Source organism: Lepidothrix coronata, unplaced genomic scaffold (genome assembly GCF_001604755.1).
Source record: "Lepidothrix coronata isolate B3197 unplaced genomic scaffold, Lepidothrix_coronata-1.0 Scaffold115, whole genome shotgun sequence".
Lineage (NCBI taxonomy): Eukaryota > Metazoa > Chordata > Aves > Passeriformes > Pipridae > Lepidothrix > Lepidothrix coronata.
In genome coordinates this window covers 778734-794815 of record NW_016690295.1, presented here as the reverse complement: position 1 = coordinate 794815, position 16082 = coordinate 778734, and the positions used below count along the sequence as shown (strand labels likewise).

General features: G+C 39.5%; 1 protein-coding gene across 4 annotated transcripts in view; it reads left to right on the top strand.

Moving 5' to 3' along the window:
* Positions 1-16082, top strand: part of GALNT18 (polypeptide N-acetylgalactosaminyltransferase 18) — a 228079-nt gene that overhangs the window by 155842 nt on the left and 56155 nt on the right. For all 4 annotated transcript variants that reach the window (XM_017824981.1, XM_017824982.1, XM_017824979.1 and 1 more), the window contains one exon: positions 14600-14785. In XM_017824981.1, coding sequence (XP_017680470.1) covers positions 14600-14785 — 186 coding nt within the window. The remainder of the gene's footprint in view (positions 1-14599; positions 14786-16082) is intronic.

The following is a 16082-nucleotide window of genomic DNA, read 5'->3' as shown; positions in this document are numbered from 1 at the left end:
TCCTGTATAGGGCCAAGAGCTGGACTCAGTGATTCTGATGGCTCCTTTCCAACTCAGTGAAGTTCTGTGATCCTATGATGAACGTGCAGTGCAATATTCAAGCTTTTGGGAAGCACAGTATTATTTCTACAGATGTTAAGCTTGGAAAGCAAGGTCCTTCCCTCGGCCACCTGCTTCTGGTGCACAGCTGGGGCCACACACTGCGAGATACAGGTGGCTGCTTCAAGTGTGTTCTCATATTATGGTGGGGAGCCGTGGCATTCAGGTGCATCCTAAGTGCTTCTCCCCAGAGGTGCAGATCCCAGGGGCTGCCTGCCATTTCCTGTAGATAGGGCTACATGGAAAACCTGTAGTCAGCAGGTGATTTCAGGCTGGATGGTCTGTCTCTGCTGCTGAGTTACAGTTTTGTCTCTGCAGGACCAGTCATCTCTAGATTACTTGTGTTGCTTTCAACTGCAAGGCCTATGATGAATCACTTAACAAAAATAGTAATTGCTCTACAAAAACTACATTATAATTACAGTATTAGTGAAATAAATAATGTTTCCATTTTAAAAGAGTGCTCTCCAATCCATGACTACATATTGCCCACGGTGCTTCATCTTTCATTGCCACTTTCCTTTTTTTTAAAGAAGTATCTTGATTCATCTAGTATTTATCTAGTATTCTGTGTGATAAGCATTATCATGCAGGATAATGGAGAAGCAGACACTGTGGGCCTGGGTAGGGAAATTTTATGCATAAGCATGTAAGAGCAAACATCTCCGGAAACAGGAGAGTTTACTTTTGACTGCTGAAATAGCAGCAGGTGTTAGGATCATTTGAGCTACCTGCTTTATCTTAAACATGCTAAGTAGAAGATGGTCCTGTCTCCTTATGTTTCTGATTTTGTTCCAAAGGATGTAAAACTACTGTGAGCCAAACTTCTGTGAGGAATTATACCCTGACAAAATGGAGACTTATCCCCCTGTCCTCCCCCAGGAGGTTTTTTTGTCACCTCATCGTCTGCACAAATATCTGGTTATTTGTGTTACATGAGTGCAAGAAAATCCCCAAGTATTGGAAACTGTATTTGAAGTATCCATTGTTGATAAACTGTAACAAGCCACAGAAAACAGGTCTTTGGTGGATTATTCTCTTGGCTCTGATGAATTTGTTTCACTGCTCAGCTCTATTCGTCTCTGATTTGGTGTATTATTTTAACTTCTAAGATTATTACCCTTGTCTGTGGTTTTGTAATAACATTTGTAAAATATTAAACATGTAATATTAAATAAATACTAATAGAGATCTGTTGCCTTGAGCTAGAAGCTGACAGATGAGTTGAAAATACAAATGCATTTTGATTCTTAGAAGCAACACTTTATTTTCTCCTCAAACAAATGTTTTCTTGCAAAGCTATTTATTTGCTCCATAAAAAATAAAGGCAGGCTGGTTGATGCAAGACTTGACAGCATCCCTTTTGAGCAGCTCAATCACTTTAACTGGGATTTTTGAAAGATTCATTTACTGTGACGCAGAGTCATATTTGTAAATTCACGATAGGATACGTAATGCTTCTTTTTGGTTTATGTTCAATCATTCCCAACTGAATGGACCTAAGTGGGCTTTTAAGGGACCAGATTGCATTTGGAGAGAAAACTGGAATCATATTGCTTATCCATGTGACCGAGCAGGAGCTGTTGACAATTGCCTTATAGTGGAAACAGAATGTGAGTTTAAGGCTGGCATTTCTTACTGTTATTTGGGTTCTGCTTCTGGGTTTTGCTTGCACAAGCAGTACTTGTAGTTACAGAAGACCCTACAAATCCATTGCAATCAACTGGATGCAATCAATCAGATCCTGCTTTGGATAGTTCAAGCCTGGTTTTCCATAGGCTTCTTAAAGGCCTCTTCCAATTCCTCCTGAAGTCAGCAGAAGATTTTCTATCAAAATCAAGCCTGTAGAAATCCTTTTTTCTTTTAAAGCAGCCTACGTGCTTGATAAAGGCCCCAAATATCTGTTACAACAAAGTTATTTGTACCACTTTCAGGGATGCCTGATCAAATATTCAGTGATCTGCCTCAGGTCACAGACTAAGTTATCACTGGAGTCAAGGGAATATAAGCGCAGGCTCTGACTTAGAGTAATTCTGTGTGTCACAAGGACTTTGTGCTTGCAGATGAATTTGTGCTCACAAGGGTATAATGGCCCTGTTAAATGGGTAAGAGGAAATTTTGTTAGAAGTTAATAGCTCTTTAAGGGAAAAGGAATGGATCTTGCTCCCACCAAATGATATATCAGGACTTTACATCAACTGACCCAGGAGGAAAATTGCATTTATAGTTAGACTGAGTATGGCATGTCACTTTTATACAGTATATTGCCATAGTGAAATTTGTTGCTTCATTTCTTGTTAGTTTGGTGGTTTGTCTGTTGACCTTAGGTGAGGCTGCTGCTCTTTCTGTTAGTGGAGAACTAGAGGAATGCAGTTTATGAATAGAGATGAAGAAATGAGTTATTTGAACAGAAAATAGTCTCAGTGTTCTTTGGGGTATTTTCTACCTAATAGGGTCCCTCTGTGGCAGAGCAAACACCTGTGAAGTCCATCATGCCTCTCTCTGATCTATTATTTTCTCAAATTCCAGAGGTGGCTTTCAATATTTGTTTCTTTTGCAGTAGGGTCTTTGGGGGATGATTTTTTTTAATGTGCTTTTGTCTCTTAACAATCTTTTTTTTCTTTAAAAAGAAAAATTGCTCACCACCTTCTTCTGGGATCATGATTCTTCACTGCTCACTAGTTAACTTAGTCTTTCCCATATTGTGCATAGGAACCTATTGCTGCTTACATGTCCAGCCATTTCCAATCCACAGTGTGGGGTTATCCTGATTGTTTCTTGCCTGAGATACCTTTCTCATAATTTGCCTTTGCAATAGTGTTCTCTTTGATAATCACAAGCAAGTGAAGATATTTACATTTGCCCCCAAATCTCCATATTTATCTGAAAACACTTTGGACTTTTTCCTCTTTCCCTAGAAGTTTCCAGCAATTTTGCCTGTCAGTGTTTCTAACACAGGCCATAAATTACATGAACCTGTGAATATATTACTTGTAAATAGATATATGATTTTATTAAGGAAAACCTTCGCATAGTTGTCCTGGTTTTGGCTGGGGTGGAGTTAATTTCCTCCCTAGTAGCTGGTGTAGTGCTGTGTTTTGGATTTAGATGACAATTGATAACACATTGATGTTTCTGTTGTTGCTAAATTTGCATTAAGTCAAGGACTTTTCAGCTTCTCACACTGCCCCCCCAGTGAGTAGGCTGGGGGCACAAGAAGCTGGGAGGGACCACAGCCAGGACAGCTGATACAGCCTGGCCAGAGGGATATTCAATACCATATTATGTCTGCCCAGTATATAAACAATGAGGAATGCTGGCCAGGGGGTGCTGCTGCTTGAGAACTGGCTGGGCATCAGTTGCAAGTGGTGAGCAATTGCATTGTGCATAATTTCTTTTGTATATTCTGATTCTTTTATCATTATTGTTGTTATTTTCCATTACTTTTCTGTCATATTAAATTATCTTTATCTCAACGCATGAATTTTACTTTTTTTCCAATTCTCTCCCTCATCCCGCTGGGGGCAGGGCAGGGGGAGGGAGCAAGTGATGTTTAATTGCTGGGTTAAACCGCAACAAGTGTTCAGAGTAGGGTTTAGTTTTGCTGCACAGAGGCTTAAACACCTACACCGGTTTATAGTTTCTCCTTCTCCTTGCCATGCTCTTTTTCGCACTCTTGCAGCACACCAGTGCTTTGGCCCTGCCAGCACAGTGGTCTGAAAGGCTCCCCATACCCACTGTCCCTGAGCACCTCCAGTTCAGGGAACCTTTACATTGCACCTTTTCTTTTTTTTTTTTTTTAAACTGCAGGGTTAATTTCAGTGTTCATCAGTTTATGATTTACCGTGCTGCCTCAAAAACTCTCGTGTTAGGAAAATTGACAGGCTGGTGTGCCAAGAGGTCAAAATGACTGGGATTGAACAAAGGAAGTGAGAGGATTTTCCACTGAGCTGCTGAGTTGTGGAACTGTTTGCACAACTGGGATGTGTCACGTGTGCATGGTGTCCCTTTTGTCCTTGCTGCTGGGTCCCCTTTCACGGCACTCCACTGAGCAGTGTAGATCTTTCCTAAACAGCTTTCAGGAAAATGAATCAGGATGTCCCCCATTCTCACACGTACAGCTACCATCACTTGCTGCAGTCTTAAAGCACGTTTTTAACTTGATTTTAATAAGTAGGCCAATATCCTTTGCCAGCAGGGAATGATTTGGTGTACAGAAAACATCCTTGGTATATGATCACAGGTGCTGTTCAACAGTATTATGTTGATGATGTGCGAAGGCAAAGGGCTAAGAAGTCCAAGACTTCTTATATGTTGTTTTTATATAACATTTAAATACTGCTTTTTAAGATGATTTCTCTTTAGCATTGCATTAAAGGTTTAAATAGAGAGAAATCTATTTTGCTTTTATCCTTTTTGTGAATTAAGAAGAGACCATTTCTAGACTGAACTCTGCAAGAAAAAAATTGTAGAGGTTGGCCAAATGTTACTTCTTACAAGATGTAGCCAATGCGTTTCATAGCTCAGACTTTCACCGAGATAAAAATAATCCCTTAGCAGTGCAAGTATGGCATAAACACTTACCCAGCACCCTCTGTAACCAGCAGTGGCTTATCAGTGCACACAGATTTATTCCTAAGGTTAATTTTGTTTTGCAAAGTACCTCGCTGTGTTAACAATCTGAATTCCAAGATGACACAGACTAAAATTCTCTGTTTACGGGGTTATAATTCCAACAAATTGAAAGTACAGGTTAAAAAAAAGCTCTTTTGAGAATAGAATAAGAAATTGTCCTTTCTGCAAATTCTGCCAGTTGTGGTATCAGCAGAAACTGGCTTTTTGTGGCTTGTTCTGGTTTCAGTCGCTGCTACATTGGAATAATTGTTTTTTTCCCCTATTTTGCCCATGAATGCCTCAGCAGGTAACCTGCAGCTACAGTATGTGTAATTATACATACAGACAACATTAACAGTGAATCATTTTTGTGCTTTTGCCATTTCTGGGGAGAGAACATTTTATTAGCTGCTCCCACAGGAAAGGAAATTTTTGCAGCACCAGCTAACATATGGTATCACTACACCCTACAAGGAAGGACAACGAGAGACTTTGAGATTTCCCACAAATGTTTTCTCACCAGCTGTGCCTGTGTGGTTGCACATTACCAACTCGGAAGTAATGTAGATATCTTAATGTTTTATGAGAGGAAATTGTTGGTTTTGGTGGTATGGAAAGAATTAAAACAGTTTAAGTCAATATACACTTAAAAATCAGTGGACCCAGGTGAGATCTAAATTAATTGGGGCATTATTAGCCTCACGTTTGATACCTTTCCGCACTTTCAAGTCGTGGCACAGTGGCAATGCCATTGTACCTTGTGGTATTACAATTCTTCATGGCTGTGAAAATTCCATATTTGTTTTAACATGTGTTATGATTTAACCCCAGCTGCCAACCGAGCCCCATGCAGCCCCTCACTCACTTCCCTGGGGTGGGGTGGGGGAGAGAATCAGAAGAGTAAAAGTGAGAAAACTTGCAGGTTGAGATAAAAACAGTTTAGTAGGTAAAGCAAAAGCCTCATGCACAAGCAAAGCAGAACAAGGAATTCATCCCCCACTCCCCACTGGCAGGCCATCTCCAGGAAACGCGTAACGGTGAGTTGGGATTCCGTCACTCCAAGCATTCCTCTTCACCGATTTTCCCCCATGTGTTTGACATGACACCATAGGGTATGGGCAACGCAGAAAGAATCATGCCTTGCAGAATATACCATCTAAGGAGTCTTTCTGCTGTGCCTTTTGCAACCGGACATGCCTATCTCGTATTGGCCTTTTTAGCCACCAACACGCTTGCAACAAACGTGGGTAGAGCCCTTCCCAAATCTTCGTTTGCGAAGCCTCGCCATGATGATGATGATAGGATATGGAGTATCCCTGTGGTCAGTGGGGTCAGCTCTCCCAGCTGTCTACTCCCAACTCCTTGTGCACCCTCAGCCTCCTCTCTGGTGAGGTGGAGTGAGAGGCAGAAAAGGCCTCGACTATGTTGTAAGCACCGCTCAACACAGCCCCTACCAAGTACTGTGAAGAAAACTAACTCTGTCCCAGCCAACACCAGCAGAACGTGACACTGAGGTGAGAACTCTCTGGAATTTAATTTCATTGAGTGTTTTTAGTACTGCAAGACTGACTTAGTAATCTAACAAACATTAGAGGAAGATCACAGTGGGAGAGCAAGGGAATATTGTGGTATAACAAAGGTGAGTAGATGACTGAGATGGATTCAGCAGCATGGATCCAGCATGTTTGGGCCAAAGGTGTGAAGGCCAAATAAGTTTTACATGTGTGACAGCACCTCGTGTTGTAAGTCAAGCAAGTGGGGTGGAGGACTGGCTTGGCTGAACAAGGAATCCTTATGGAGCTCAAGAGGAAAAAGAAATTGTTTGATCTCTGGAAGAAAGGTCAGGCTGCACAGGAAGGTTATGGAACCATGATTCCTATATGCAGGGAGAAGACGTAAATGCTGAAGCTCAGTTAGAGTTGAAACTGGCCAGTATTGTATCAGACAATAAGGGATTTTTAAAGTATGTTAATAATAAGAGGAGATCTGAAGAAAATATTAGATTTTGAACATGGTCACCTGGCTAATAGGAATGAAGAAAAAGCAGCAGCATTCAACATGTTTTTTGCCTCAGTCTTTAATAAGACTGATAGGACTTGGGCTACAGCCCTGCAGAAAGGGACCTGGGGGTCCTGGTTGATGGCAAGTTGGAGATGAGTCAGCAGTGCCCTGGCTGCCAGGAGGGCCAACCCTGTCCTGGGGGGCATCAGGCAAAGCATCATCAGCTGGTCGAGGGAGGGGATTGTCCCGCTCTGCTCTGACCTGGGACAGCCTCACATGCAGTATTGTGGCAGTTTTGGGAACCACAATATAGGAAAGACATAAAACTGTAAATGCTCATATTAGAGAGCATCCAAAGGAGGCCAATGAAGGTGGTGAAGGACCTTGAGGGGAAGCTGTATAAGCAGTGGCTGAGGGCACTTGGTCTGTTCAGCTGGAGAAGAGGAGACTGAGGAGACACCTCATAGTTGTATACAGCTTCCTCACGAGAGGAGGAGGAGAGGCAGGCACTGATCTCTTGTCTCTGATGACCCCTCTCTCTGGACCTGAGGGGAACAGCAGGAAGCTGCATCAGGAGAGGTTCAGGCTGAATATCAGGAAGAGGTTTTCACCCAGAGAGTGGTTGGGTACTGGAACAGGATCCCCAGGGAAGTGGTCACAGCACTAAGCCTGACAGTTCAAGAAGAGTTTGGACAATGCTCTCAGGCACACAATGTGACTCTTGGGGATGGTCCTATGCTGAGCAAGGAGTTGGACTTGATGATCCTGATGGGTCCCTTCCAGCTCAGGATATTCTGTTCTGTTCTGTTCTGTGATCAAGCCTAGGAATAGTGCAAGATTAACAAGACTGATCAAGTTAAGTAGAGCTGTGGTAAAGGGGAGAAAGGTAAAAAACAAAAACAGGCAGCAGAGTACCTTGCTCCATGGGTACTAAACCAGTGGTGATCCTGTTCACTTTCCTGCTTTTGTGTCTTTTAAGATTAAAAAGTGATTTCTTTTACTTCCTATTCATGACTTAAACTTGACTGATGTGCCTGGCAACGAGATAGACACATTTGAAAGAGAACTGAATGAAGCCATATGCCTTCAGTGACCCTTGAAGCATGTTATCTCCAAGTGACACAGGCAGGGAATAGTTCCTGCAATTGTAAACCAGCAACACACCCTACGTGGTTTAACAACATACCATAAAAGTTTCACACCTCATGAAGATACATTCAGAATTAATCCCCGCAGAACAAAACAATTTAAGAAGTACATAATGAAGCAATTAGCTAAAAGAGGAAGGAAAGTAATGGCAATTTAATATGAGAAGAATCTTTACATGTATTACTTTTTCAATGAGAGGCACAATTAATGTAAAATGAGGCCTATGAGGCAATTAATGATGACTTCAAAAGTTAGATTTAAGGGATAATTTACATTTTAAGAGTGAAGAGCAGCTCTAGTTATGTAAAAGTATTTTATTTTCCTTTTGAAAAATCTTTTAGATCGTGGATGTGTGTTTTTGTAGGTTGCTTACAGTTTCACATTAAGATATCAGCTTGGTTATGGAAAAAAGCTGTTTTCACATACAAACAGAAAGGTTTACCTGGAAGTATGATAGGCTTGTGTGATGATAAGTAGACTAGTCTTCAAGAACCTCACAGAGCTTCAGTAAAACAGATGAAGTAATTTTAAACATCTGTCTCTCCAGTATCTGATTTCTTTCAGCATTCTGTTCTGAGCTGTCACTACAGGCAGTCACCTCTTGAAGCTCAGTTACATCCCTGACTTTCACTCTGCTGTGGTACACACCAATGACACGATTCTCTTTTCTAGGTCATTCCGTATCTGGAAGCAGGGAGTAGTAAACCAGAACCATAGCTTCAATAAGCTGTGAATTTTCTTCCTCTTCCTGTCCACCTATATTCTCATTTTTCTAATCATGAGTTTCTGTGCCTCAGGCCAGGACCCTGTGTTTAGTCCTACTGTTTGGGCAGATTTCTTTTAGTGAGAGGAAGCTATGTGAGACCAGTGGAATAAGCAAAGCTGTGCACGTCTTTTTGCTGAACTCTGGGGAAAATTAGCCAAATCCATCAATACTTATTGTCAATACTCCAATTATTTAATGAAGACTATCTGACTTCAGTGAAGGTATGACTAAATAAAGATTTACATATTTCATCCAGTGAGTGTAGTTTCTAGGTCTACAGAGACAGATACCCAAATGCACATGACAATTCAAAAACTTCCAAGGTGTGATTATAAACCCACCAATTGCAACTGGAGATGTGAACACTGATTTCAGTGATCTCTTTGTCTGACCATTCTCTCTGTCCTTTCTGCAGTCACCTGTCAAGATACCAAAGTAAAAATACAGACTCAAAATGATCGTGGTCTTGAATAAAAATAATTTATTCATACTCACATGTATCAAGCTCATTACTGGTTATCAGTAAGCAATGAATGGTAATGACAAAGGTTAACAAGATTTACAAACAGTTTTTACATTAAAATGTTCCCCAAAATAAATTTTAAAGATATTGGTAACTATTAGTTTGTATCCACAGTAGTAATTAATTCACACTGACTATTTTTTTTTTGTCTTGAGGGCATCTTTAATGAGTTCTTCTAATTTTGTCATTTGTAAACTCCACAGAAGCTAGAAATTACTTCAGCTTTTTGAGAAATCACTTAATTATTAAAAGGTTTTGTTTGCAGTCCAAAGGAAAGGATGATTTCAAACAAGGTCACATCAGCTCTGGGAGAAACTGCACAATCTGTATAAATTTAATGAACGCAGTACATGCTAATAAACTGCTCAGCATCATGTAGGGTTAATTTTTTTACTAGATTTAGGTTCTATAACATGAAAAGAACATTCAGTGATTAAAGAGATAAAAAGAAACACTTCTAATGAAGAAGTGTTATATCATTTTATAATGAAGTATAAATTAAATATTCAAGAGAGGGATCAGCTTCAGAGCTGTAATTGTTTTGATTAAATATGCAAATTCAAATATGTTTAAATGAAATTGGAAAGGATTTACTAAAGGATGTGGATTTAAAAATAAAGCTAAATAGAAGGGAAGACCTTTGCCTAGTGAAACAGATTTTCCAGGTGTGAATGGAATTTGCTTTAAAAAACTTGTGACCAGATGGGTTTAGACATTTGTAAGGCTGTGTGCCACCACCTGTGTCCTCTCCGTGGTTTTCTGTGTCCACTGCCTTTCTGGCTCTCCCAATGTGAAGATCATGTTTTCTGTTTGCTCTGTGGTGTTACCCTAAACTTAGTGAACATAAATTCACACAGATGTAGGGCCACGATTATAACAATGTGTAAATGTACCTTTGGTAAATTAACAGTATGAAGTTCTTAGAGCTTGGATAAATTCTCCAGGTAAGACATAACAACTGAAAATTTAAAAGGGAAATTCCCCTCTTTCCTCCCCCCCCCCATCCTTAGTAGATTCTCTGTATAAAATTAATGTTCCTATCATCTCTCACTTGCTTTGCTTAGTTTAGGTCATAGGCTTTCAGTCTTTCAGCTTTGTAAGTCTTCGCCTTGGCACTGCTACTGTCCCTTTAGACCTTGAAATTTTTTTTATGGAATTTTACTACCTTTTGCTAGTGATGAAGGAACAAAGAACCCTTTCAAGAGGAGGAATCCATCTAAGCCCTTCTTGGGGCTATACCAAATATATGAACCTCCTCAGGAAATTCAAGAATAAAGAGCCCTTTCTAAGGCCCTCTTGGAAGAGAGCATTGAAAACACAGTGAAGTGGACTCTGAGAGCTCTTTGGAAGGGAAACTCCGGTTGGTGAGTTCTTTTTCTGAAAGACTGTTTGTGCAAATTGAACCATCAGGACCAGAACCTCAAGAAATTCCCCCAAAGCAAAGCAAAGTTTCTGCCTTTCTGGAGCTCCAGAATCATGTGAAGTGCTCCCAAAGATATACAGTCCCTCACACTTCAAAACTTTCTGATGTCTTTACGTTGAAGGCAAAGTCTGAGACCTGTTGGCACAGCTTTGAAATTGGTGCTTTTACAGCATGAAATGTGCATTGCTATTTATTGTGTCACAGTGATGAAAGCAGATGTTATTTTTTACAAGTGCTTGTGTATATTTAGAGATTCGTCAGGAAATTGAGACTATTGCTGGCAGTTTTCACCTCTTGCCTATGACACATGAAACATCTTCATAGGCAACAGGAAAAGGTGCTGAATTTCCTTTTAACCATGGTTGAAGAAATTAATCACATTTCTTCCTTGCAATTTGTACAAGCAGGTTAGTCATTAAGTATTACTGATTGCAGCCATAGTATGCTCAGAGATATAACATTTTTCTTCAAACCCTTCCATGTGATTAAAAAAAAAGTCTTTGAAGCTCTTTTATCTTTAGACTTGCTGCTAAAGTCATGGGTGATAATTTGCAAGTGCTTCACTGATTTTAAACTTTTGTATATATTTATAGCCTTCACATAAAATAACAGTTGTGGAGAACTAGAAAGCTATTCAGTATGGATGAAGCATGAATAAAGAATGCTAATGACAGCAAAAAAACCCTGTAAAATTCGCAGGGGAGATGTGTGAAGTTGTGAGAAACTGACCCCTCCGTTGCTATTCCTATTTCTTAACTATAAAGACAATCCCTTGTCTGCAGGAATTTTATTAGATGAAGAGCAGATCACTCTGAAAGGCTTTGCAATTTCCCTCTGAGTAGAGTCTTTAAGAAAATATATTTCTTAGTATTAAAATATTAATTAAAAAAAACCCTAAAAATTATATTTGACTAAAAGGTATTGATTCAGAGTACTTCATTAGTCTCTTCTGTGCAGTTTTGATATGAGATTTATACCTTCTTAAGATACCTTGAAAAACATCCAGTTATCCACAATGGGTCCAAAGCAGTGGTTAATATTTATTTTATGAATAGCAAAGCCCTTCATTCCTTGGCTGGAGGGTTTGCACGTTTTAGGGAACTGGTAATCTAGACTTCCATGAGGTTGCAGGAGAGTTTCATGTCCTTTGAAAGTCCCACTTTAATGCATACCTACCTACATTTTGGTATTTTACAACTGACCACTCCCTCAGTGCAATGAAATGTTCAGATAAAAGAGTTTCATCGATGTGCTGGCAATGAAAGCTTCTGGGAGAGAAAGGGACTATGGCTTGTCCCAGGTGTGACCAGCTGAGCATGTCAGGATTGTGCTTTCTGCCCTCCTAAAGCACTGTCTCTGCCTTCACTCTGCAAGGGCTCTGAGTGCTCTCCCTGTAAGCTCTGCACAGCTGTAACTTAGATATCTTCAGAGCCCATGTGTTTCTTGTGTCTTCTTTAAAAATTCATTAATTAAAGGACTTTTATTCATCTTGATATGTCTTGAACCTAATAGTGTACACCTCTAATCCAGTTTTGCTGCATGTTAATCACCATTTCATGGATTTTTGGAGATGTTCGCTCAGAATTAACAGAATATGGTTTCCAAACTGTTTAATACAACCCCCTGGTTCTGTCAGCATCTGTACTGATAGTTAATTAATTGATGGTAATTAACTAGTCTTTGCAAATAGAACAAAGACCAACAAGGTCTGGGAGGAAGGAGTGGCCATTGGATTTGATTAATCGATGTTTATTCAGGTAAGTAATTGTTATTTACAAACTATAGTACGGGTTTGGTCATCTCAGGATGTTTTTTGAAAACATACAACTTCATTATAAAGTCAAATCAGATTTCACTGATTACCGAATCAATACTAAAATTATAGGTGAGTCTGCTTTTCAGATTTTCAGTTCCTAGAAATTTACTTGGAAATGCAACTTACTACAGACCGTGAATTTTTGGCTCAACTTGTTGTCAAGATGGCATTCAGACCTAACTCTGAAAATCCCACAAAAGATTTGGTGTTCACATGTTAGACTTGGATCAAGGCCACCCCTAGTTAAAATGAGCAAAGGCTGGGCAGAGTAGGCAGTGCATGTGGTGTGTGAAGTGCTTTGTCCTAGGCTAAGTTATGACCATCTCTACATCTTCCATGTCTTTTATGATACCAATTTAAGCAGTGTACAGTGAGTAACTCTGAATATATTTATAGCTGGATGTCAGTGCTGTACTGAGAAGTGGCTTGGACTGAAAGCAGGCATTGTGTGAACACAGCCTGATGATACTTCACATTTAATCTTTATTAGGAGATGTAGCTGACCATTTATAATTAAACGTTTGACAAACTATTCATTTTGTTAGATCATTAAGCTGGATTGCCCACTTAATATGACATTTAGAAAGACGGGACACAAATGTTGTTTCCAGATTATTTATTCTTGTGGCAGATCAATTTCACATTTATTTTTAAATATTTATGATCATCTCAGTTTTACCCTGATGTTGATAATGGTTATGTTTATTTACTCTCATAGTTTTCCAAGTTCTGGACACAGAGACGCGCTGAAGTCTTTTCAGCTTCCTTCCTGACTGTACAGCAGGTTCATGGGATAGCTCATTTTCCATAGAGCTCTGAAAACCAAGGCTCTATCTCTTCTCCCAACATATGCTGAATGCAATTAGGCACCAGTTCAGAAAAAGCTTTGTAAACATTCTGAATTCATGCCCCATTTTCTGGTCTCGGGAGCTGCCAAATGCCTAAATGCTGTATTCAAGCCAGATGTCTAAATATATAAAATGAATGACTGAAACAAAGTGCCTCCTTAGTTGAGCATATGCCTATAGGATGGACTGACCTGAGGGGTCTGAGATCAGCTCCAGAACAGGATGTTCTGCCAACCCACATCCCTGGCCACTAGGAGGGAGACCAGAATATACTCTCCTGGATAAGCTGTATGAGGAAGAAGCACCCTTGCTCTCATTTTTGCTCTCTCGGGATGAGATACCAAGTCTCAGGAATCTCTGCTGGCAGTATCATAAGGCAAACTCTGTCACTTCTCAGTGAGTACACTTGCCTCTGGGATGCTGAGGTACTTGTTCAGCAGGATCAAACAGTTGGAGTACATCTGTGGTTTCACCTGAGCAGCATCCACTCAACCATTATGAATGGGCTGCCTTGATCTTGTTAGGAAGTTTACATAATACAAGATACACAGAAAAAGTGCTTCCATGTAAAATAATACATGTACTTCACTGACTCTTAACTCTGCCAAAGTGTTTTTCTCTTTTGTTGAAAGCAGGAAGAGAAAACCAGAAATTAATGCAATATGTATGATTAATGTTATGGACATTAGCTGAGTTGTGGGAGTGGGCAAAACTGAAACACAGTCAAGCAGGTACAGTAACCTGCATTGTAAATGTATTGTAAGAGTAGTGACTGATGAAATTGTTCACACAGCACTGTCATTAGGCAGTCTTGGTCTTTGTCACTCCTTTCTGAACTATGTTTAAAGCAAAGCATAAGGTGCATTTATATTCTTCGTCTTCCACGTACCTGAAACTTTAGTGTTGATTTGCTTAATTTCCCTGTTATGACAGGCTGCCTAGTTCTAGGTTGTGAGGAGTGTGTGTATGTGTTGAGATGGACTGTGCAAAACCTTAGAGAAATGCCTGTGGGGTACTTCTTGAACCAGTTGTTTTTGTTATTGTTTTGAATGCCCTGTAAATAATTTTTTATAATCTTGAGAATAGATAAATTGATCCAGGAAGATTGTGATGAGAGGCCGCTAGTAATGCAGAAGTTCTGCACTAAGATTAAGTAGTAGTAGAAACTAGTGGTAGGGCAAGGTAATAACTCTCTCCTCTCACAACTGTCTAAAAAAATCCTCTCAAACAAGTCTTGAGAACTTATTCTCCTTTGCAACAACGACAAGCATAGAAATAAAACAATTTCAATGTCTTTGCTAGATGCCCACAGTGGTGCAGGGAGCTCTCAGTCAACAGTGTGTCTTTTTTTCCCTCCTAGGTATGGCAGTGTGGAGGAAGTGTTGAGGTTCTGCCTTGCTCCAGGATTGCCCACATTGAAAGAGCACATAAACCATACACAGAAGATCTGACTGCTCACGTCCGGAGGAACGCACTGAGGGTGGCCGAAGTCTGGATGGATGAATTTAAGAGCCATGTCTACATGGCGTGGAACATTCCCCAGGAGGTGAGTCACAAAGACCAGGGTTTGCAAGCTTTGGCTTTAGATCCTTTTGGGTTTGGTTCCTACCCTGAATTTTGATTTTCCTGGTGGGATTCTATTTGTATACATGTATGTATCTATTTACGTATTACATAAGATATGCCTATACATACACCCTTACATATAAACATATATATGTATGTAATTGTGTCTTATTGTAGAATAATTTCTTTGACTTCTTTAAGTCCCTTAAAAATTAATTTCTTTTCAAGTTCATCATCCTCACTGATGACTCTTCGTGGACATTTTAATGTAGTAGCTGGAGAAACGTGGGGGGAAAAAAAGCATCAAATCTACATCTTATTTTGAATTTGACTCTCCTATTTACCATCACTGAGAGCTATAATTCCTCCAGATTTGGGAAGAGAGTTCTGCCAAGGGAGGAGGGATGCTGACATCTGTTGATGCAAATGTGGGGTGTATGACATTACAGCAAAAGCAAATAGTCTAGGCTTAATAAATTAAAGGACAATTTCATTTTACTTTAATAAAATTTCTGTAAAATCTCTCTGAGTGATTTCACAACTGTTCTGAGAAACTGATTTTGCTGCAATTTCTGTTTCAAGAGATAAAATGCTGTACTTCTCCTGTAGTTTAATAAGTAAAAGAGGTTAGAATAAAAAAAACCAGCCAGTTATATGAATGCTAATGTTGATTCAGCTGCTTTCAATAGCATCTTTCATCTCTTGTGATTAAAACTAGATAATTTTGGCAATGTGGGGAAGTCACTGTCCTATTTTCAGGTTGCAGCCTTAGCCACAAAATTTACCATGAAAGTACCAGGGAAAAAAAAGGTCCTCTATAATCTGGTATAGGTAAAGGACTTTGCTAAAAGTTAGTCCCATGTTCACGATATCCAAGTTGCCCTTTAAGTGTCCCTGTTTTGTGTAGTCCCACAGCAGTTCATACAAGAATAAGACATTTCTGGACTGGATAGGGTTACTTATTTTTTTGTCAAAACAATTTCAAATGAAATTTATTTGTGATTAACCTGATAGATTTAAATTTCAGATTCTACTTTTTATTGTTATTTTCTTGAAGGTTGGTTGATCTTCATTGATTAAGTTTCAATTTTTTGACTTGCAAAACAGCACAAAATTTAGAAATTCCTTTTGATAACCAGGTTATACTGTATTATACACATAGTTGCATAATATTCATCCAGATATGATTGTGGTGGTGCTTAAGCTTGTGCAAATTTGAGATTTGAATGCAATTTGAAATCAAATTCATAAAGAAGGCAAAGATAAATTGTTGTTAA